At 43.6% G+C, this 23,876-nt stretch overlaps 1 protein-coding gene across 2 annotated transcripts in view; it reads right to left on the minus strand.

The window, feature by feature from the left end:
- The window catches only part of LOC121286895 (short transient receptor potential channel 4-associated protein-like), a 101,157-nt gene extending 82,565 nt beyond the window's left edge, over positions 1–18,592 (minus strand). For both annotated transcript variants that reach the window (XM_041204119.1, XM_041204118.1), the window contains exon 1: positions 18,434–18,592. In XM_041204119.1, the coding sequence (XP_041060053.1) occupies positions 18,434–18,559 (126 nt within the window). In that variant the 5' untranslated portion in view covers positions 18,560–18,592. The remainder of the gene's footprint in view (positions 1–18,433) is intronic.
- Between the last annotated feature and the right edge of the window lie 5,284 nt (positions 18,593–23,876).

Here is a 23,876-nt window from a genome sequence, read left to right on the forward strand (position 1 = left end):
CTGTATTCGCTGGAGTTTAGAAAATGAGAGGGGATCTGATTGAAATGTATAAAATTCTGACAGGGCTGGACAGACTGGATGCAGGGATGATGTTTCCTCTGGCTGGGGGGCGGGGGGTCTAGAACAAGGGGTCACAGCCTCAGAATACAGGGTAAGCCATTTAGGGCTGAGATGAGGAGAAACTTCTTCACTCAGAGGGTGGTGAACCTGTGGAATTCTCTACCACAGAAAGCTGTGAAGGCCGAGCCACTAAATATATTTAAGGAGGAAACAGATAAATTTCTGGGGTCTAAAGCTTCAAGGGTATGGGGAGAGACAGTGGGAGCATGGCGCCGAGACTGAGGATCAGTCTTGATCATATTGAATGGCATGCAGGCTCGAAGGGCCGAATGACCTACTCCTGCTCCTATTTTCTATATTCTATGTTTCCATGTGCTCATCAGTCTTGCTCATCTACATTAGCCCTCAGTCATCCAATGTTTCAAAATGAAATTCTACATTGCCTTATGGCCCTATGGTCAAAGCATAGGTGAAGTAGGCCATTCTGCCCATCACATTCTGCTCCACCATTCAATGAGCTCAAGACTGATCTGATAATCCTCAACTCCACTTTCCTCCCTTTTGCCCATAACCCTTGATTCCCTTAAAAATCTGTCTATCTCAGCCTTGAATATACTTAATGACCCAGCCTCAACAGCCCTCTGTGGTAAAGAATTCCACAGATTCGCTACCGTCAGAGAAGAAATTCCTCCTCATCTGTCTTAAATGGGCGACCCCTTACTTTGAGATTATGCCCTCCGGCATAGGGGAAACAACCTCTCAGCCTGTCAAGCCCCCTAAGAATCTTATGTTTCAATAAAGTCGCCTCTCATTCTTCTAAACTCCAATGAATGCAAGCCTAACCTACTCAACCTCTCCTCAAAAGAAAATCCCTCCATACTCGGGATCAACCTAGTGAACCTTTGCTGGACTGCCACCAATGCCAGTATATCTTTCCTTGGATAAGGGACCAAGCCTGTTCACTGCATTCTAGGTGTGGTCTAACCTGCTGGGGATTAAACTAACTCAGCAGGGGTGTGGGAACCAGGAGAGGATACTAGAAAGTAACACCAGGGTGCACGGAATGTTAGGAGAGGCAGATAGCACTAAAATAGAGAATAGTAAGTTAATAGATGGAATCGGAGTAAGGGGGCAAGTAATGAAGTCTAATTCAGGGTTGCACTGCATGTATGTGAATGCACGGAATATAGTTAATAAAATTGGGGAGTTACAGGCACAGATTGCCTTGTGGGGTTATGATGTTGTGGCAATAACAGAGATCTGGCTTAAGGAAGGGCAGATCTGGGTGTTAAACATTCCCGGTTACAAAACGTTCAGAAAAGATAGGAAAAAAGGAAGAGGGGTGGTGTTTTTGGTTAAGGAAAGTATTGCAGTACTGGAGAAAGAGGATGTGTCAGAGGTTTCAAGGGCAGATTCGATTTGGCTAGAGCTAAGGAATAAGAAGGGTGCAATTACATTGCTCGATGTAATTAGAGACCACCAGCTAGTGGGAAGGATACAGAGGAACAAATCTGCAAGGAAATTACAGAGAGGTGTAAACATCGTAGAATATGTTTATAATGAGGGACTTTAATTACCCATATATAGACTGGGATAGTGGTAGTGTAAGGGATAGTGAGGGACAAGCGTTCCTAGATTGTGTTCAGGAGAATTGCCGACAGCAGTCTGTGTCCAGTCCAACAAGAAAGGAGGCACTGCTAGGATTCTTGGGAATGAGGTGAGCCAAGTAGATAAAGTGACAGTAGGGAAACATTTAGGGGACAGTAAGCATTTTATCATTAGGTTTGGGATGACAGTGGAAAATGACATTGGTCAATCCAGAGCAAGAATAATCAACTGACAGAGAGCAGACTTCAATGGGACAAGAATGAAGCTGGGTCGGATAGGACTGGAACCAAAGATTGGTGGGAAAAACAGTAGCTGAACAATGGGCCACCTTCAAAGAGGAGATGCTTTGGGCACATTCAAGGTATATTCCCTCAAAAGGGAAGGGGAGGAGGTTTGTAGTGGAGTTCCCCAGGGGTCAGTAGTTGGACCCTTGCTTTTCCTGATATACTATTAAGTCTCCACTGACACTCTAGAGGACCAACACTCAATTTATTTACTCTTTTCCTTTTGAAATACCCATCGAAACTCTTGCTATCCGTTTTTACATTTCTAGGTCGCTTCTTCTCACACTCCAATTTCTTTCTCCTAATTAACCTTTTAGTCATTCTCTGCTGTTCTTTATATTCTGCCCGATCATCTGTCCTGCCGCTCATCCTTGCGGAGTTGTATGGTTTTTCCTTAAGTTTGATGCTTTCCTCAACTTCTTTAATAAACCACGGATGTTGGGTCTTCCCCTAAGAATTTTTCTTTATAGTAGGAACGTACTTATTCTGAATACTCTGAAATATCCCCTTAAATGTTTGCCACTGCTTCTCTATTGATCTACCCCCTCTAGTCTAGTTTCCCAAATTGTATCTAAGGGTAAGTGAATTGGCTGATAAGTTGCAGTTGAGGTTACTTGTAGGGGCAAAGAAAGCAGACAGTTGAAATAACAACACAGCATTTGAAGTTGGAAGTGATACCTGACACTAGGTGAGTCACAGCTGGAGGTAGTGAGGCTTTGGTTACAAATGAAGAAGCTTGAATTGGAACAAGCGAGGGAAATGAAAACACTTGAAACTAGAGGCAGCAGAAAAAGAAAGGGCAGAGAAGGAAATGGAAATGCGAAAACTTGACCTCCAGGGGGAAAAGTTAGCAATGGAGGAGAGGGAGGAGGAGGAGGGAGAAGGAAAGAGAAAGGGAAAACTGGCTTAAAAAGCTGGACTTTAAGAAAGAGGCCTCAGATGCTGCGGAAGGTTCTGATGATGAAAAAGCCTTCAACCTAAAACCCAGTGGGGAAGTGTTTAAATTTGTGCAAGCTCTTTTGAAGTTTGAAGAAAGGGATGCAGAGGCATTCTTTATTTCATTTGAGAAGATATCTAAACACATGAAATGGCCACAAGAAAACTGTACTTTGCTTTTACTGTCTAGGTTAGTGGGTACAGCTTAGGAGGATTATGCTTCACTGTCAGAAGTGGTGTCAGTGGATTATGATGCAGTAAAAAAGAGTAGTTTGAGTGCATATGAGTTGGTTCCTGAGGCACAAAGGCAGAAATTTAGTCATATAAGGAAACAGCCCAGGCAAACTTATATGGAGTATGAGAGGGTAAAACAAAGTAATTCTGACCAGTGGATATAGGCACTAAAGGCAGAGACAACACATGCAGCTTTTAGAGAAGTATTTCTCAGGGAGCTTTTTCCTCAGGCAAAAAAGGAGGGTGGCGAGAGTAGAAATGGCTCTTGAAAATTGAGGTTTTTTTCATTGTAACAAGGTTAGGCACACAAAGTCAATGTGTTGGAAGTTACAGGGAAAATCTGTTACAATAATTGGAATGCAGAAAAGTTCTGGAAGTAAGACTACTGTGGGTCCTGAGGTTGAGGCACAGGTAAAACCAGTGCTTTGTGTACAGGTAAAGCAGTGATAAGTGAAGAAGTGGGAATGTGTTTACAATTCACCCAAGGGAGTTCTGAAGAGCAGATTGCAGAAATGTTTAAAGTTTTTGCATGTGATGGGGGGGGGTGGGGTGGTGGGGGGTCTTTCCATGTGTACAGGGTGGAGCAGATAAAAATGTTAAAATTTTAAGAGACACAGGGATTAGTCAATCCTTAATGTTATGGAGTAGTGATATTTGTTGCTCAGAGGGAGTATTGCAGGAACTGGTGATAATAAGTAGAGTTCATGGAGATGCTAAACCTAATCCACTGTGGAAGGTAAATTAAAGAGTAAGTGGAAAACAGGTGAGGTGATTATTAGGGTAGTGGAAAATTTGCCAATTGTAGGGGTTCAATTTATTTTAGGTAATGATATAGCTGGGTCACAGATATGGGTGATGCCTGTGGTAGTTCAGCAGCCTTAGAGGTGCATTCAACAGAAGTGCTGCAGAAGGAGCATCCTGGTTTTTTCCAGATTATGTAGTAACAAGTATACAAGCTCACAGTTGAAACAGGAAAAGGAGGAAATTAAAAAGCAGGGAAAAGGTGTTGAAGTTCAATTAGTTGACACTATCTTTGATAAGATTGTTCAGGGAGAAAGAATGGAAGAGAATGAAGCTAAAGTGTTTATCTCAAGGCAGTTGGGAGAGCTACAAAAGGATCCATGAATAAAACAGTTAAATCAGACAGCTTACTCGCAAACAGAGGCTGAACGTATTCCAGAATATTATTACCTTAAGGATAATGTGTTAATGAGGAAGTGGCAGATGAGAAATGGATGCAAGTGCATGGTTGTTATACCATCTGGATATAGAAATGAGATACTCAGTAGCTCATGAAATTCCAACAGGACATTTAGGAATTAGAAAGACACAGGCAAAAATGCAAAAATATTTTTATTGCCTGGATTGCATATAGATGTAATCAAATTCTGTAGAACATGTCACACATGTCAGGTGATAGGGAAACCATAAGCAGTGAGTAAGCCAGCACCTTTAATTCCAATTCAAGCATTTGAGGAACCTTTTACGAAGGTCATGGTTGATTGTGTAGGACTCCTCCCTAAGACTAAAAGAAGTAATTCAGTACTTGCTGACAATAATGGATGTGTCTACAAGGTTTCCAGAAGCAATACCGTTGAGAAATATTACAGCAATGAGAATTGTGGAAGAGTTGACTAATTTTTTTTTAAACAAGATATGGTTTGCCAAAAGAAATACAATCAGGTCAGGGTTCAAATTTCATGTCACACTGTCTAAGGGAGTACTAAATAGTTTGGGGATAAAACAGTTTAAGTCAACAGCCAGCCTGCCATCCTGAGGCACAAGGTGCTTTAAAAAAACTTTTTTAAAAGCTTTAAAAAAACATGATGAGTACTTATAGTCACGACTAGCCACAGGATTGGAATAGGGGAATTCCACTTTTGTTATTTGCTATTAGGGATGCTCCTAATGCATCAACTGGATTTAGTTCTTTTGAATTAGTCTATGGTCATGAGGTCAAGGGACCACTAAAGTTGATTCATGAGAAATTGGTGGGTCAAAATTCAGAAACTACTTTACTGGATTATGTATCAAACTTCTGAGAAAGATTGAACATGGCATGAGTGTTAACTAGGGAACATTTACAGATATCACAGCAACTGATGAAAGTGAAGACAGATAGGAGGGCCACAGCTGGTAGTTTTGTTGCTGGGAAAAAGGTTATTTTTGTTACCAGTACTAGGTGAAATGTTAAAGACAAGGTTTAATGGACCTTACAGGATAGAAAACTGAGTAAAATTATTTTACAAATACTCCAGATAGAAGAAAACAGCAGAGGGCATATCATGTAAATATGCTTAAAAGCTACTTTGTCGGGGAAGAGGACCAAAAGGAGTGGCGGGAGATAAGGAGAAAGGAGGTAGAAATTAAGGATTTTAAAATTGATTTTCCCCTAATCAAATTGGATAATGAGGCGGTACTTAAAAATTTCAATGTGATATTGAGTTACCTTCCAGACAAGTGTCAAAACGATTTGGAGAAACTATTGCGGTCACACAAAGCTATTTGTGGGAATAAGCTGGGGAGGATAAATTTGGCCACACATGATGTGGGTATAGGGGATTCATTTTCAATAAGGCAGGAGTTCAGCAAAGTTATCACAAGTGCAGAAAACAATTGAATTCATGCTTCAAAATGACATCTGAGTCTAGTTGCAGTAACTGGAGTTCACCTATTGTGATGACACCAAAACGGATGCATCACAGACTGTGTGTAGACTACTGAAAGATGAAAGCAGTGACAAAAGTGGATTCATACCCTATACCATGGTTGGAAGATTGCATTGAGAAAGTTGGACAATCAAGGTTTATCACAAAGATTGACTTGCTGAGAGCATACTGTCAAGTACCATTATCAGAGGAAGCAAAGGAGATATCGGCTTTTGTGATGCCAGAAGGGCTATATCAGTTTAAAATCATACCATTTAGTGTGAAAATACACAAACAACATTTCAAAGGTTGACAAAGTAATTGCAGGACTGAGCAAATATGCTGTTGATATTGACGACTTGATAGTTTTCAGTCAAACATGGGAGGAGCATTTACAACATCTGGAAGAATTATTTAATCAAATGCAAAAAGCTAATTTGGTGATGAACTTGGCTAAAAGTGAATTTGCAAAAGCGCAAGTTACATATCTGGGCTACATCGTTGGACGTAGTCAGGTGGCTCCAAGAGATGTGAAAGTCAAAGCTATTGTTGATTTCCCTGGGCCTTCAAAGAAATTGAGATTTCTGGGCAAGGGGGGGTTTTTTACCGGAAATTTGTAACAAATTTTAGCAGTACGGTTGATCCGTTGACTGAACTATTAAAAAAGAACAAGAAGTTTCAATGGGCACAGAAGTCTCAGAAGGCACGTGATAGTTCAAAAACTGTATCGACTATGACACCAATGTTGGCAGTACCTAATTATAACAAGCAATTTAAGCTGGCTATTGACTCAAGCGATATAGGCATTGGTGGTAGAAGATAAAGAAACTGGAATTGAGAAACTGATAGGGTATTTTTCATGAAAGCCAAATGTATAGAGAAAATATCTGCTACGTCATAACGATCAAAGTTTTCAAGATTTTAAAAGGAATATATAAACAAACTACTTCCACTGGGCTTGGGGACTAGGTTTGAGGCACAGTTCAAAGATCTGAGCCAGATCTTGCAGGAGTTAAAATAGGAATATTACATAGAAGGGGTGTTAGAAGTTTGGAATTCTTTTCCACAAACAGTCATTGACGCTGGGTCAGCTATATTAAATCTGAGATTGGCAGATGTTAATTAATGGAAGATATTAAGGGATATGGAGCAAAGGTGGGTAAATGAAGTTAGTGACAGCAGGTTGTTCTATGACCTAAAACAAAAACAAAAACAGAATTACCTGGAAAAACTCAGCAGGTCTGGCAGCATCGGCGGAGAAGAGTTGACGTTTCGAGTCCTCATGACCCTTCGACAGAGCTGAGTTTTTCCAGGTAATTCTGTTTTTGTTTTTGTTTTGGATTTCCAGCATCCACAGTTTTTTTGTTTTTATCTCTTGTTCTATGACCTATCTGGCAGAACAGGCTCGAGGGGTCAGATGGCATCCTTCTGCTTCTATAAATTCCAGAAATTGGAACAGCTGAATCCACATCCACCAATAGTGGGGCTAAGGGGTGGGGTCAGGAACATAGGGCATTACAGAGATACGGAGGGGAAAGACCAGGAAAGGATACGAACACGAGAAAGACAATTACAAATTTGATGCATTGATGGCATCAATGTAGCTCAGTGAACACAGGTTAAATGGGGCTTTTACCTGATAGGTCATGGGCAGCAGGGTTTTGAATGAGTTTAAGTTTACAGATGGAGCAAAGGTGGAAGACTAGGAGGTAAGCAGAACAGTTGAAAGGAAAGAGTTGGGTTAAAAAAGCACCTTTCATGACCCCACGACATCCCAAAGCACTTTACAGATAAATTTGTATTCTTGAATGTAGTCTTTGTTGCAATGTTGGAACACAATTTTTTTTATTATTTTATGGGATGAGAGCATCACTGGCAAGGGCAGCATTTGTTGCCCATCCCTAATTGCCCTTAAACTGATTTTACTAGGTCATTTCAGAAGGCAGCTAAGAGTCAACCACATTTGCTGTGGGTCTGGAGTCACACGTAGGCCAGGCCAGGTAAGGACGGCAGATTTCCTTCCCTAAAGGACATTAGTGAACCAGACGGATTTTTACAATAGTTAATGATAATTTCATGGTCACTATTACTGGGGCTAACTTTACATTCCAGATTAATTAACTAAATTCCAATTCCACCAGCTGCCATGGTGGGATTTGAACCCATGCCCAGACCATTAGCCTGGATCTGTGGATTACTTGTCCAGCAACATTACCACTTCGCCACCGTCTTCCCCGATGTCAATTTACACACAGCAAGCTCCCACAAACAGTAATATGATAATGATCAGATTCAGGTTGAAAGATAAATATTGGCCTGTGTGCTAGGGAGGACAGCCATGCTCTTAATAAAAATAGTGCCATAGAATCTTTTTCATCCACTCAACGGGGCAGTTAGAGCCTTGGTTTGAAGTCTCATCCAAAATATGGCATTTTTATTAATTCACGGGCTGTGGGCATCGCTGGCTGGGCCAGCATTTTCTGCCCATCCCGAGTTGCCCTGGAGAAGGTGATGGTGGCCTTGAACTGCTGCAGTCCATGTAATTTATGTACACCCACAGTGCTATTAGGGAGTTCCAGGATTTTGACCCAGCAACAGTGAAGGAACGGCCGATATATTTCCAAGTCAGGATGGTGAGTGACTTGGAGGGGAACTTCCAGAGGGCGTTGTTCCCATCTATCTGCTGCCCTTGTCCTAGATAGTAGTGGTCATGGGTTTGGATGGTGCTGTTGAAGGAGCCTTGGTGAATTCTTGCAGTGCATCTTGTAAATGGTACACACTGCTGCTACTGTGCATCGGAGGTGGGAGTAAATGTTTGTAAATGCGATGCCAATCAAACAGGACTGCTTTGTCCTAGATGATGTCAAGCTTCGAGTGTTGTTGGAGCTGCACTCATCCAGGCAAGTGGGGAGTATTCCATCACATTCCTGACTTGTGCCTTGTAGATGGTGGACAGGCTTTGGGGAGTCAGGAGGTGAGTTACTTGTTGCAAGATTCCTAGCCTCAGACCTGATCTTGTAGCCACAGTATTAATACAGCTAGTTCAGTTCAGTTTCTGGTCAATGATTATCCCCATGAATTTGATAGTGGGGGATTCAGTGATAGTAATGTCATTGAACATCAAATGGGCGATGGTTGGATTCTCTCTTGTTGGGGATGGTCATTTCCTGACACTTGTGTGGTACGAATGTTACTTGCCACTTGTCAGCCCAAGCCTTGGTATTGTCCAGATCTTGCTGCATTTGGACATGGACTGGCTCAGTATGGTGAACGTTGTGCAATCAGCAGCAAACATCCCCACTTCTGACCTTATGATGGGAGGAAGGTCATTGATGAAACAGCTGAAGATGGCTGGGCCTTGGACACTACCCTGAGGAACTGCTGCAGTGATGTCCTGGATAGAGATGACTGACCTCCAACAGCCATCTTTCTTTGTCCTAGGTATGACGTCAACCAGCAGAGAGTTTTTGCCCTGATTCCCATTGAGTCCAGATTTAGGGCTCCTTGATGCCACACTCAATCAAATGCTGCCTTGATGTCAAGGGCAGTTACTCACCTCACCTTGGGAGTTCAGCTCTTTTGTCCATGTTTGAACAAAGGCTGTAATGAGGTCCGGAGCTGAGTGGCTCTGGCGGAACCCAAAGTGGGTGTCAGTGAGCAGGTTATTGCTAAGCAAGTGCCGCTCGATAGAACTGATAACCCCTTCCATTACTTTACCGATGATTGAGAGTAGACTGATAGGATGGTAATTGGCCAGGTTTGATTTGTCCTGCTTTTTATGTACAGGCCATAGCTGGGTAACTTTCCACATAGCCGGCTAGATGAAAAATGTTGTAACTGTGCTGAAACAGCTTGGCTAGGGGCGTGGCAAGTTCTGAGCACAAGTCTTCAGTACTATTGTCAGAGACTATAGCCTTTGCAGCATCCAGTGCCTTCAGCCGTTACTTGATATCACGTGGAATGAATCGAATCAGCTGAAGTCTGGCATCTGTGATGCTTGGCACCTCTGCGAGGAGGCAGAGATGGATCATCCACTCAGCACTTCTGGCTGAGGATTGTTGCAAAAGTTTCAGCCTTATCTTTTGCACTGTTGTGCTGGGCTCCTCCATCATTGAGGATGGAGATATTTTAGACCACCTCCTCCAGTGAGTTGTTTAATTGTCCACCACCATTCACGACTGGATGTGGCAGAGCTGCAGAGCTTAGATCTGATCCTTTGGTTGTGGGACCGCTTAGCTCTATCTCTTGCTGCTTATGCTGTCTGGCATGCAAGCAGACCTGTGTTATAGCTTCACCAGGTTAACACTTCATTTTTTAGATATGCCAGGTACTGCTCCTGGCATGCCCTCCTATACTCTTCATTGAACCAGGGTTGATCCCTGGAATGGCTTGATGGTAATGGTAGAGTGGGGGATATGCCGGACCATGAGGTTAGAGGTTATGTTTGAGTACAATTCTGCTGATGGCCCCCAGCACCTCATGGATGTCCAGTCTCGAGTTGCTAAATCTGTTTGAAATCTATCCCACTTAGCATGGTGGTGGTGCTAAACATGGAGAATATGGTCAATGTGGATGCGGGACTTCATTTCCACCATGACTTTGTGGTCGTCACTCCAACCGATACTGCCATGGACAGAATCATCCATGGCAGGCAGGTTGGTGAGGATGAGGTCAAGTATGTTTTTCCCTCTTGTTGGTTCCCTCACCACCTGCCACAGACCCAGTCTAGTAGTTATGTTCTTTAGGATTTGGCCAGCTCAGTCAGTAGTGGTGCTACCGAGACACTCTTGGTGATGGACATTGAAGTTCCCCACCCAGAGTACATTGTGTCCTTGCCGCCCTCAGTGCTTCTTCCAAGTGATGTTCAGCATGGAGGAGCACTGATTCATCAGCTGAGGGAGGACGGTACATGGTAATTAGAAGGTTTCCTTGCCCATGTTTGACCTGAGACTTCATGGGGTTCAGAGTCGATGGTTGAGGACTCGCAGGGCAACATCCTCCTGACTGTACATCACTATGCCGCCACCTCTGCTGGGTCTGCCCTGCTGGTGGGATGGTGGTGCCCGGGACATTATCTGTAAGGATGACTATGTCAGGCTGTTGTTTGACTACTCTGTGAGACAGCTTTCCCAATTTTGGCACTAGCCCCCAAATGTTATTAAGGAGGATTTTGCAGAGTCGACAGGAATGAGATTGCCATTCTCATTTCCTGTGCCTAGGTTGATGCCGGATGGTCCATCTGGTTTCATTCTTTTTCTGTGACTTTGTAGTGGTTTGATACAACTGAGTGGCTTGCTAGGGCATTTAAGAGTCAACCATATTGCTGTGGGTCTGGAGTCACATGTAGGCCAGACCAGGTAAGGACAGCAGATTTCCTTCCCTAAAGGACATTAGTGAACCAGATGGGTTTCTACAACAATCAACATTGGTTTCATGGTCATCATTAGACTTTTATTTCCAGGTTTTTACTGAACTCAAATTCCACCATCTGCCATGGTGGGATTCGAACCCAGGCCCCCAATGCATTACCCTGGGTCTCTTGATTACTAGTCCAGCGACAATACCACTACACCATCACATCCCCATTCCAACATTACAGCGCTCCCTCACTGGTGTGACAACCAAGATTTGTGTGTTAAAGTGGATCAAACCCACAACCTTCTGACTCAACAAGTGAAATACCACCAACTAACATTAGAGATATCAAAGGCATGGGTGAGTATTTCTGCTTCAGTTGAGATGAGGCAAGGGCTGAGATGGACAGAGGTGGTCTTGGTAATGCATAGGATAGGAAGCTCAGCTCAGTGTTAAATAGGACCCAGATGTTGTGAACAGGTTGGTTTAGCTTCAGCCTGTGGAAGTGGGATGGAATCAGTACCAAGGGTATGGAGTTTGTGATGGGAGCCAATGACGGCAGCTATCGTCTTCCTAATGCTTAACTGGAAGTTACTGCAGCTTGTCCAGGACTGGATGTCAGATGAGAAGTCTGACAAAATAGCAATAATACAAGGGTCAAAGTGGTAGTGGCAAGAAAAGCTAGGTGCTATCAGGGTACCCAAAGAACCTGAATGCAGGCCTGTGGATGAGCTCACCAAGGATAACACATGGATGAGGAAGAGAAGGTGGCCAAGGATAGATCTTTGAGTAACTTCAAAAATAATGGTTCAGGGTGGGAAGAGAAGCCATTGCTCTAGATGATCTGGCTAAGATTAGATAGGCAAAAGTGGAATCAGGTAAGAGAAATCCATCTGAGATAAACAATGGGGGAGTCACTGGAGAAGTCTGGTGTCATCTACCATGTCAAAGGTTGCTGAGAGGTTGAGAAGGATGAGATGGGACAATTTATCACAATCATGTGACTTTGATAAGGGCCATTCAAATACTGAGGGGGCAGAAACCTGATTGGAGCAGCTAAAACACAGAGCTGCGATAAAGATCAGCATGAACGTGACAAGAACTCTGCAATGGAAAGGATGGAGACAGGATGGACATTTACAATGAGAAGGGTGTGAGAATTTTTCCCATTTATAGTCTCAGGACATCCCAAGTGCTTTACAGCTATTTCATTGATTCAGAGAGCTTCACAGCACAGATGGAAGCCACGCTCCCTCACTTCAAGTTCTAACCAGAAGCAGCCCCAGCCAGCTGCTACAATGAGTCCATCAACCAGTCATTACCTGTTCTGGCTGTTTAAAGAACTATCTAATATAGTCCCACACCCCAGCTTTCTTGACCCTGAGAATTTGTGGTCATAAACTACATGTCCAACTGCCTTCTGAAAGCTCCTAAGGAATCTGATTCCAGCACCCTTTCAGATAGTGATCATAACCACCATTTGTATGAAATAATTTCTCATTTCCCTCCAAGTCTTCTGTCAACTATTTTAAATTATGACCTCTGGTTATAATCCACTTACCTGAGGTAACGGCTTCTCCTTTTGCTATATCAGAGTCCATCATTTAAATTATGACATTTCCTCATCACCTTCTCTGCTCTAACATTCCCAGGTTCTCATTGTCTCCACGTCATTGAAATTCCTCATCTCTGGTTCCAATCTAGTTTTTTTTATTAGATGGCAGGAGCAGTTATAGTCTGATGTCGAGGTTAACAATCGATTCAACGGCTTCAGCTGATACAATATGAACGGTTGTAATGCCACCAGCAATTGATCTCTCATGTCAAGAGTTCAGTATATTGGCGATAGTCTGCCTTGGATGGCCACAGTCACAATTGGAGCTCTCCCTCATGTTCCATTTGTGGAGAAAGTGCCCACATCTTCCCTGGCCTGTCCTCAAACAGTTGAAGGTTGTCCATATTTTACACATTGCTTCAATTGCCCTGGTCTACCCAACAGTTGAGTCTTGCTGTTCAACATGGCTCAGGCGCTGCCACACAAACGTGGCAGATATTCGCTTCCAGAAAGCCACGAGGATTATTTCTGGGGTGTTGAAATTAATACCGCTCAAGTGGCTTCCTATGCGAGCACATATTGAACTTCCAGATGCCTGCAGGGAAACCACCCTCTTCAAACACCATTGGCTGACAGCTAAACATTGGCACAGGATCTCAACACACACACTGGTCTGAAATCCCAGAGCCCAAACTGAACACACTCCACACCCTACAAACTGACAACGGGATTGTTTCTTAGAGCAATACGTTGCAGAACCTACGAAGGAATAGGCTTATTTTAGATCAAGTAATGTGTAATGATTAATAAGAGGTCCCGTAGTTAAGGATCTTCTAAGGTGTAGCGATTACAACATGGTAGAATTTCAAATTCAGTTTGAGGGCAAGCAACTCGGATCTCAAACCAGTGTCCTCAACTTTAATAAGGGTAATTCCAGAGGTATGAAGAAAGAGTTGTCTAAAGTGGGCTGGGAAAATAGGCCAAGGGGAAGGTCAGTGAATGAACAGTAGCAGACATTTAATAACGCTCAGCAAAAATTTATCCCGGTCCAAAAAAAGGGCTCACTGAGAAGGATGAACCACCCGTGGTTAACAAAGGCAGCCAAGGAGAGTATCCAATCAAAAACTAAGGCACACAAAGCGGCGAAAACTAGTGGTAGGCCAGAGGATTGGGAAGTTTTTTAGGAACCAGCAGATGACTAAAAAGCTAATAAACAGGAAGAAAATTGACAATGAAAGTAAATTGGCAAGAAATATAAAAACAAACAGCAAGAGCTTCTATGGGTATATAAAAAGAGTGGCTAAGGTGAGTGAGTGTGGGACCCTTGGAGGATGTGACTGGAGAACTGATGACAGGGAACAAGGAAATCGCAGTAAATTTAAATCAATATTTTACATCAGTCTTCACGGTGGAGGACACTATAAACATTCCAAAGATAACAGAAAAGCAAGGAGCTAATGGGAGGAAAGATCTTGTAACAGTCTCTATCACGAGGAACAGAGTGTTTGACAAACTAATGGGACTAAAGGCAGACAAGTTGCCAGGACCTGATCACCTGCATCCAAGGGTTTAAAAGGAAGTGGCTGCAGAGATAGTGGAGGCATTGGTCGAAATATTCCAGAACTCACTGGATTCCGGGAGGGTCCCAGCCGACTGGAAAATCGCTAATGGGACACCCCTGCTCAAGAAGGGAGGGAGACAAAAAGCAGGAAATTATAGGCCAGTCAGCCTAACATCTGTCATTGGGAAAATGCTAGAGTCCATTATTAAGGAAGAAATAGCAGGACATTTAGAAAAGATTAACACAGTCAAATAGAGTCAACATGGTTTTGTGAAAGGGAAATCATGTTTTACAAATTTGCTAGAGTTCTTTGAAGATATAAGCAGAGTTGATAAAGGGATAGATGTAGTGTATTTGGATTTCCAGAAGGCATTCAATAAGGTGCCACATAAAAGGCTATTGCACAAGATAGGAGCTCATGGTATTGGGAGTAATGTATTAGCATGGATTGAGGATCAGTTAACATACAGAAGGCAGAGTTGGGATTAATGAGTCTTTTTCAGGTTGGAAAGATGTAACTGGTGGAGTGCCACAAGGATCAGTCCTAGGGCCTCAAATATTTACTAACTATATTAGTGACTGGAGGAGGGGGCAGAGTGTAATATATCCAAATTGGCTGATACAAAAATAGTTGGGAGGGCATGTTGTGATGAAGACATAAGGAATCTGCAAGGGAATATAGACAGGTTGAGTGAGTGGGCAAAAACTTGGCAGATGGAGTTTAATGTAGGAAAGTGTGAGGTCATGTACTTTAGGAAAAATCAAAAGGCAGACTATTATTTAAATGAAGAGAGACTCCAAAAAAAGTGCAGCACAGAGGGATCTAAGTGCTCTTGTGCATGAAACACAAAAAGTTAGCATGCAAGTGTAGCAAGTAATTAAGAAAGCAAGTGGAATTTTGTCCTGTATTGCTAGGGGGTTGGAGTTTAAAAATAGTGAAGTCTTGTTACAACTGTACAGGGTGTTGGTGAGGCCACACCTGGAGTACCGTGTACCATTTTGGTCCCCGTATTTAAGAAAGCATATACTGGCATTGGAGGCAGTTCAAAAGAGATTCGCTTGGCTGATTCCTGGGATGAAGGGGTTGACTTATCAAGAACGGCTAAACAGGTTAGGCCTTTATTCATTAGAGTTTAGAAGGAGGGGTGATCTTATTGAAATGTACAATGTTCTGAGGGGGCTTGACAGGGTAGATGTTGAGAAGATGCTTCCACTAGTGGGGAATTTCGAACTAGGAAACATAGTTACAGGATAAGGGGACACTCATTTAAAATTGAGATACGAAGGGATTTCTTCTCTCAGAGGGTAGTGAATGTCTGGAATTCTCTACCCCAGAGAGTTGTGGAGGCGAGATCACTGAAAGTATTTAAAGAGGTAGATAGATTTTTGAAATATCAAGGAGTTGAGGGCTATGAGGAGCTGGCATGAAAGAGGAGTGAGGCCTGGGGCAGATCAGCCATGAACTTATTGAATGGCAGGGCAGGCTTGAGGAGCTGAATGGCCTACTCCTGCTCCTATTTCTTGTGTTCTTATAACAGCCCACCTGTCGACGGCGTATCTCCCGGTTGACGGTAAACATGACCAACCACAACCTGATAATTGATCCGAGTGGTGAAAACCCAGGTTTCAACTTTCCAATCTCATAATCAAGCAAATTCAAAAGCCTTGGTATCCTTCCTAAAGTGTGGTGTCCAAAATTGGACACAATACTCTAGCTGCAGTCTATCACAGGATTCTATGCTATCGCAGTTATTTTTAACACAGCAAAGTTATAGTCATGGAATTAAAATACTTAGAAGGGGATAACTGCTGCAATTCCAGAGCAAATTGAAAAAATATTGCAGAAATTCTTTCAATCCACGATTGTAAAAAAGTAAAATACTGCAGATGCTGTAAACCTGAAATAAAAACAAAGTGCTGGAAAAATTCGGCAGGTCTGGTGACCGTCTGTGGAGAGAGACAGAGTTAACATTTCAAGTTCTACTTGACTGTTCTTCGAAACTGAATTTTTCCAGCATTGTTTTTATTATAGAATCATTGAATGGTTAAAGCACAGGAGGTCATTCAGCCTGTCATGTCTGTGCTGGTTCTCTGCAAAAGCATTTTTTTTTTGCATACTAGTAGAGGAAATCAAGATTATGAAACCAAGGTACACCAAACTTAAAAGCAGTAAAACTCCCAGCACTTTTTGTGTCATGCCACAGGATCTTCAACATTCACCTGCAGAACAGGCATCAGTTCCTCACTTAATCTGAACGATAGGCAGGCACTCAGATAACGCAGCAGTACTCCCATTACACTGAAGCGTGAACTTAGACTGGATTCACGTACACAGAGCATTTGAAGGTGGCAAGACAAGTTGATAAGGCTGTTTAAAAAAGCATCAAGGTCCTTGCCTTGATAACCAAAGACACAGAGTACAAAAGCAAAAGCAGTTTGATAAACCTTCATAAAGCAATCTCTGGTTCTGCCTCAGCTGGAGCTCCATTCTAGACACCAAACTTAGGAAGGACGTCAAGACTTTTGGAGAGGCTATAGATTTACCAGAATGGCACCAGGGATGATGGACGTCAATAATGTGGAGAAACTGGCATTGTTCTTAGAGGATTAAGGGGAGACTTAATTAGAGGTGTTCAAAACTATGGAGGGTTTTAAGAGAGGTAATAAGGAGAAACAATTTCCAGCGGCAGAAGGATAAATAAACAGATTTAAGATAATTGGCAAAGTGACAAAAGGAATGATGAGGAGAGTTTTTTTCCAACCAGTTATGATGATCTCAAATGCGCAGCCTGAAGGAGTGCTTCAGCTTTTACCAGTCCATGGCCAAATGCATCAAGACCTGGACAATATCCAGGTTTGGGCTGACAAGTGGCAAGTAACATTCGCACCACACAAGTGTCAGGCAATGACCATCTCCAACAAGGGAGAATGCGACCATCACATTCAATGGCATTACCATCACTGAATCCCCCACGATCAACATCCTGGGGGTTACCATTGACCAGAAACTGAACTGGACCAGCCAAATAAATGCTGTGGCTACAAGAGCAGGTCAGAAGCTGGGAATCCTGCAGTGAGTAACTCACCTCCTGACTCCCCAAAGCCTGCCCACCAACTACAAGGCACAAGACAGGAGTCTGATGGAATACTCTCCACTTGCCTCCCACAACACTTAAGAAGCTTGACACTGTCCAGGACAAAGCAGCTCACTTGATTGGCAACCCATCCATCACCTTAAATATTCACTCCCTCCAACACTGACGCACAGTAGCAGCAGTGTGTACCATCTACAAGATGCACTGCAGGAAATCACCAAGGCTCCTTAGGCAGCACCTTCCAAACCCACGACCTCTATCGTCTAGAAGGACAAGGGCGGCAGATAGATGAGAACATCCCCTCCAAGTCACTCACCATCCTGACTTGGAAATATATCGCTGTTCCTTCACTGTCACTGGGTCAAAATCCTGGAACTCCCTCCCTAACAGCGCTGTGGGTGTACCTACACCACATGGACCGCAGCGGTTCAAGGAGGCAGCTCACCAACACCTTCTCAAGGGCAACTAGTGATGGGCAATAAATGCTGGCCTAGCCAGCGAAGCCCACATACTGTGAATGAATTTTAAAAATCAATGGTAACTCTCTAAAAAGAGAATTGGAGAAATAGCTAAATAGGAAAACTATTTACAGGGCTTTCATAGAACCAGCACAGGAAAGGCAGGATGTATCTCTCGTCAGGATGAATGACCTGCTGATTCTAAGTGGCCTTGTCAAAATTCAATGGGATTACATACAATTAATTTAAAAAATATTGAGTAAAGTAATATAGTTCTTATATTTCTGGATTAATGACCCAGAGAAATACACTAATATTCCAGTGAATTAGAGCTCAGATTTCATCAGGACAGTTTCAGAGCTGGAATTTTAATCTAATTCAATTTAAAAGCTAAAGACAAAGTTTCGCTCAGGTTTAACTTGACTCCGGTTCAAAATGACAGATTCTTCTGTCCTTTCCAAATCCTCAAATACTACAACCCGGCAAAGAGGCTGATTCCCGGCTCCCTCCGTCCCTCGGAGTGAAAGCCGGGCCCACACAGGCCACTCTCCCCCCTCCGCCTCCGCCTCCGGCCCGAGTCCCAGGCTCCTGGGGGCCTTCCCCACAAACCCCGGGCAGCCAGCTGGCTCCCAGGCCTACCTGTGAGACCCTGGTGGGCCCGTGCCCCGTGTAGCGACCATGTTGCAGCCGGGGGACGATGTTCTGGGCTCGGATAGACCGGGAAGCGGCGCTCGGGATCTCCGGAGGCCCTGGTGCGGCCGCCATTTCCCTCACAACGGAAAGGAGCAGCCCCGCCTCAACCGCCGCTCCCATTGGCTCATACTCGGGTCAGCCTTCACACTATCCACCGCTCCCATTGGCTTATACTCGATCAACCCTCACACTATTCGCCGCTCCCATTGGCTCATACTTGGTTAGCCCTCAAACTATCCACCGCTCCTATTGGCTCATACTCGGTCAGCCCTCAAACTATCCACCGCTCCTATTGGCTCATACTCGGTCAGCCCTCACACTATCCGCCGCTCCCATTGGCTCATTCTCGGTCGGCCCTTAAACCACCCGCCGTTCCCATTAATCAGATTGTGTTAATGAGAATGTGATGGGAGGGGCATCAGCAGCGCTGGCGTGGACCCGGATGTAGATTCAGATCTACTGGAGCCGCTGTTGTTGTTGTAGATCGAGATAGAAGGAAATGCAGAGCCAGCGCCTCCCACCCCGCCCCCCCGCCCGATCCAGCTATGGAACCAACTCCGGACCAGATCAGAACTGATCCCGACCTGATCCAGAACCAAATCAGGACACCGCCCCGGCCTAGATCTAGAACCAAATCCCGTTTCTGGTGCCGGTCCAGATCTCAATCTTGATCCAGAACCTGGTCTCGATCTAGACCTGATCCAGATGCCAATGATAATCCCAATCCTGATTCAGAACTAGATCCCAATTGCAATCCCAGTCCCAATCCTGATCCCAATCCCAATCCTGAAACAAATCCTGATCCCAATCCCAATCCTGATCCCAATCCCAATCCTGAAACAAATCCTGATCCTGATCCTGATCCCAATCCTGATCCCAATCCCAATCCTGAAACAAATCCTGATCCCAATCCCAATCCTGATCCCAATCCCAATCCTGAAACAAATCCTGATCCTGATCCCAATCCCAATCCTGATCCCAATCCTGAAACAAATCCTGATCCTGATCCCAATCCCAATCCTGATCCCAATCCCAATCCTGATCCCAATCCCAATCCCAATCCTGAAACAAATCCCAATCCTGATCCCAATCCCAATCCTGATCCCAATCCCAATCCTGAAACAAATCCTGATCCTGATCCCAATCCCAATCCTGATCCCAATCCCAATCCTGAAACAAATCCTGATCCTGATCCCAATCCCAATCCTGAAACAAATCCTGATCCTGATCCCAATCCCAATCCTGATCCTGATCCTGATCCCAATCCCAATCCTGAAACAAATCCTGATCCTGATCCCAATCCCAATCCTGATCCCAATCCCAATCCTGAAACAAATCCTGATCCTGATCCCAACCCCAATCCTGATCCCAATCCCAATCCTGATCCCAATCCCAATCCTGAAACAAATCCTGATCCTGATCCCAATCCCAATTCTGATCCCAATCCCAATCCTGATCCCAATCCCAATCCTGAAACAAATCCTGATCCTGATCCCAATCCCAATCCTGAAACAAATCCTGATCCTGATCCCAATCCCAATCCTGATCCCATTCCCAATCCTGAAACAAATCCTGATCCTGATCCCAATCCCAATCCTGATCCCAATCCCAATCCTGAAACAAATCCTGATCCCAATCCCAATCCTGATCCCAATCCCAATCCTGAAACAAATCCTGATCCTGATCCCAATCCCAATCCTGAAACAAATCCTGATCCTGATCCCAATCCCAATCCTGATCCCAATCCCAATCCTGAAACAAATCCTGATCCTGATCCCAATCCCAATCCTGATCCCAATCCCAATCCTGATCCCAATCCCAATCCTGAAACAAATCCTGATCCTGATCCCAATCCCGATCCTGATCCCAATCCCAATCCTGATCCCAATCCCAATCCTGATCCCAATCCCAATCCTGAAACAAATCCTGATCCTGATCCCAATCCCAATCCTGATCCCAATCCCAATCCTGAAACAAATCCTGATCCTGATCCCAATCCCAATCCTGATCCCAATCCAAATCCTGATCCCAATCCCAATCCTGAAACAAATCCTGATCCTGATCCCAATCCCAATCCTGAAACAAATCCTGATCCTGATCCCAATCCCAATCCTGATCCCAATCCCAATCCTGAAACAAATCCTGATCCTGATCCCAATCCTGATCCCAATCCCAATCCTGAAACAAATCCTGATCCTGATCCCAATCCCAATCCTGATCCCAATCCAAATCCTGATCCCAATCCCAATCCTGAAACAAATCCTGATCCTGATCCCAATCCCAATCCTGAAACAAATCCTGATCCTGATCCCAATCCCAATCCTGATCCCAATCCCAATCCTGAAACAAATCCTGATCCTGATCCCAATCCCAATCCTGAAACAAATCCTGATCCTGATCCCAACACTGATCCAGTTCTTGAGGTACCGAGAGAACTCCTCCTCCTATTTCTTCTGTTCTGACCCCAAGTCTCTCTGTCCATCTACCTTGTTTAAGATTACATTATTACAGGTCTTTAAACAGGAAAAGAGTAAGTAAAGTGAGTGTTGATCCGCTAGTGAGTGACAGTGGACAATAGTAGATAATAAGGAAATAGCAGAAGAAATGAACAAATATTTTGCTCCTATCTTCACTCTAGACGATACAAAAATCATTCCAGTAATAGCTGCAAATCAGGAGGTGAAAGGGAGAGGGGAACTTGGTGAAATTGAAGTCACTAGGGATACGGTATTGAGCAAACTGATGGAGCTATGGGCTGGCAAGTCTCCAGGTCCTCATGGACTACATCCTAGGGTCTTAAAAGAGGTGACTAATGAGGTAGTCGATGCGCTGGTGTTAATTTTGCAAAATTCACTAGATTCTGGAAAGGTTCCATCAGATTGAAAAGAGGCAAATATAACCCCTCTATTCAAGAAGGGAGGGAGCCTGAAAACAGGAAACTATAGGCCAGTTAGCTTGATGTCTGTCATGGGAAAGGTGTCAGAATCGATCATTAAAGAGGTTTTACCTGGGCACTTAGAAGACCTCAAGGCAATAGGTAAGAGTCAGCATCGTTTTGTGAAAGGGAAATCATGTTTAACCAATTTATTAGAATTCTTTGAAGTAGTAACATGCGCAGTGGATAAAGGGGAGCCTGTAGACGTGCAGTATGTAGATTTCCAGGAGGCATTTGATAAGGTGCCAATCAAAGGTTATTGCAGAAAATAACTTATGGGGTAATGAATAACCTATGAGCATGGATAGAAGATTGGCTGGCTGGCAGAAAGCAATGAGTATGTATAAATAGCTCTTTTTCTGATTGTCAGGATGTGATGAGTGGAGTCCCACAGGAGTCTGTGCTGGGGCCTCAACGCTTTACAATTTAGATCAATGACTTAGATGAGGGGAGTGAAGACATGGTAGCTAAATTTACAGATGACACAAAGATAGGTAGGAAAGTATGTTGTGAAAAAGACATAAGAACTTTGCAGAAGGATACAGATAATTAAGTGAGTGAGCAAAAATCTGGTAGATGGAGTATAATGTGGGAAAAAGTGAAGCTGTTCATTTTGGCAGGAAGAATAAAAAAGGAGTAGTACTTAAGCAGAGAACGGCTACATTATTCTGAGGTGCAGAACGATTTAGGTGTTCACGTGCATGAGTCACAAAAAGTTAGTATGCAGGTACAGCAAGTAATTAAGGTTAATGGAATATTATCCTTTATTACGAAAGGGATTGAACATAAAAGTAAAGATGTTATGCTTCAGTTGTACAGGGCATTGGTGAGACCGACCTCGAATATTGTGTGCAGTTTTGGTCTCATTTAAGGAAGGATGTAAATGCATTGGAGGCGGTTCAGAGGAGGTTTACTATATTGATACCCGGAATGAGTGGATTGTCTTATGAGGAAGAGTTGCACGGACTGGGCTTGTTTCCACTGGAGTTTAGAAGAGTGAGGGGTGATTTGACTGAAGTTTACAAGATCCTGAACGGCCTTGACAAGGTGGACGTGGAAAGGATGTTTCCTCTTGTGGGTGAGTCCAGAACTAGGGGGCACTGTCTTAAAATTAGGGGTCGCCCTTTTAGGACAGAGATGAGGAGAATTCTTTTCTCTCAGATGGTTGTGCTACTTTGGAATTCTCTGCCACAGAAGGCGGTGGAGGTGGGGTCATTGAATATTTTTAAGGCAGAGGTAGATCGATTCTTGTTAGGCATGAGAATCAAAGGTTATCAGGGTTAGATGGGAATGTAGAAATCGAAACACAAGAGGATCAGACATGATCCTATTGAATGGTGGAGCAGGCTCGAGGGGCAGAATGGCCTACTCCTGTTCCTACTTTGTATATTTGTAGTTTACATTGCCTCTCCTCGTTCTTCTGGGGAGACAGTAGCATCGTGTTAATGTTGCTGGATTAATAATCCCAAGCCCAGGCTAACAACACTTTGGGGACAGGGCTTCAAATCCTACCCTGGCAACTGGTAGAATTCAATTTAAAAAAAAACTGGAATTGAAAACTCGTCTCAGAGATGGTGATAGTATGAATTAGGAGCAGGAGTAGGCCATGAATCCATCATTGATTGTTGCAAAAACACATGGTTCACTAATGTCCCTTTGGGGAAGGAAATCTGCTGTCCTTATTCCAGTCTGGCCTACATGTGACTCCAGATCCACAACAATGTGGTTGACTCTTAACTGTCCCCCTGAAATGGTCTAGCAAACCGCTCAGTTCAAGAGGCAATTAGAGATGAGAAACAGATGCTGGCCTTGCCAGCGACACCCACATTCCATGAAAGAATATATATATATAAAAAATCAGTTCACACTTCTCCATGTTAAATTTAAGCAGCTGTGTGTCTGCAAATTTTTCCTGTCTATCTCCTGAAGTCCGTTATTACCCTCCTCGCTGTTTACTACATTTCAAAGTTTCATATCATCAACCTCTTCCCTCCAGTCAGAAAAACAACCATTCATCACTACTCTCTGCTTTCTGTCTCTTCGCCAAGTCTGTATCCATTCTGCCACTGTCCCTTTAATCCCATGGTCTTTAGTTTTGCTAACAATTCTTATAAGTGACTTCATTAAAAAACTCACCCATTCTTTATAATAGAGATAAAAACAAAAAACTGCGGATGCTGGAAATCCAAAACAAAAGCAGAATTACCTGGAAAAACTCAGCAGGTCTGGCAGCATCGGCGGAGAAGAAAAGAGTTGACGTTTCGAGTCTTCATGACCCTTCCACAGAACTTTACCTGTGAGCCAAGGTGCTGAGAATCGGCAGCTATTTCACCCTGATGTGCCTCACAATGGATCTCATTGCACCAGATTTAACAGAGGTCATTGATAGCGATCAGAAGCAGGATTTCCCCTCTGGAACCCATAAAGATAAGACCTTTAGTCTAGTCTTATGCA

Source organism: Carcharodon carcharias, chromosome 14 (genome assembly GCF_017639515.1).
Source record: "Carcharodon carcharias isolate sCarCar2 chromosome 14, sCarCar2.pri, whole genome shotgun sequence".
Classification (NCBI taxonomy): Eukaryota; Metazoa; Chordata; class Chondrichthyes; order Lamniformes; family Lamnidae; genus Carcharodon; species Carcharodon carcharias.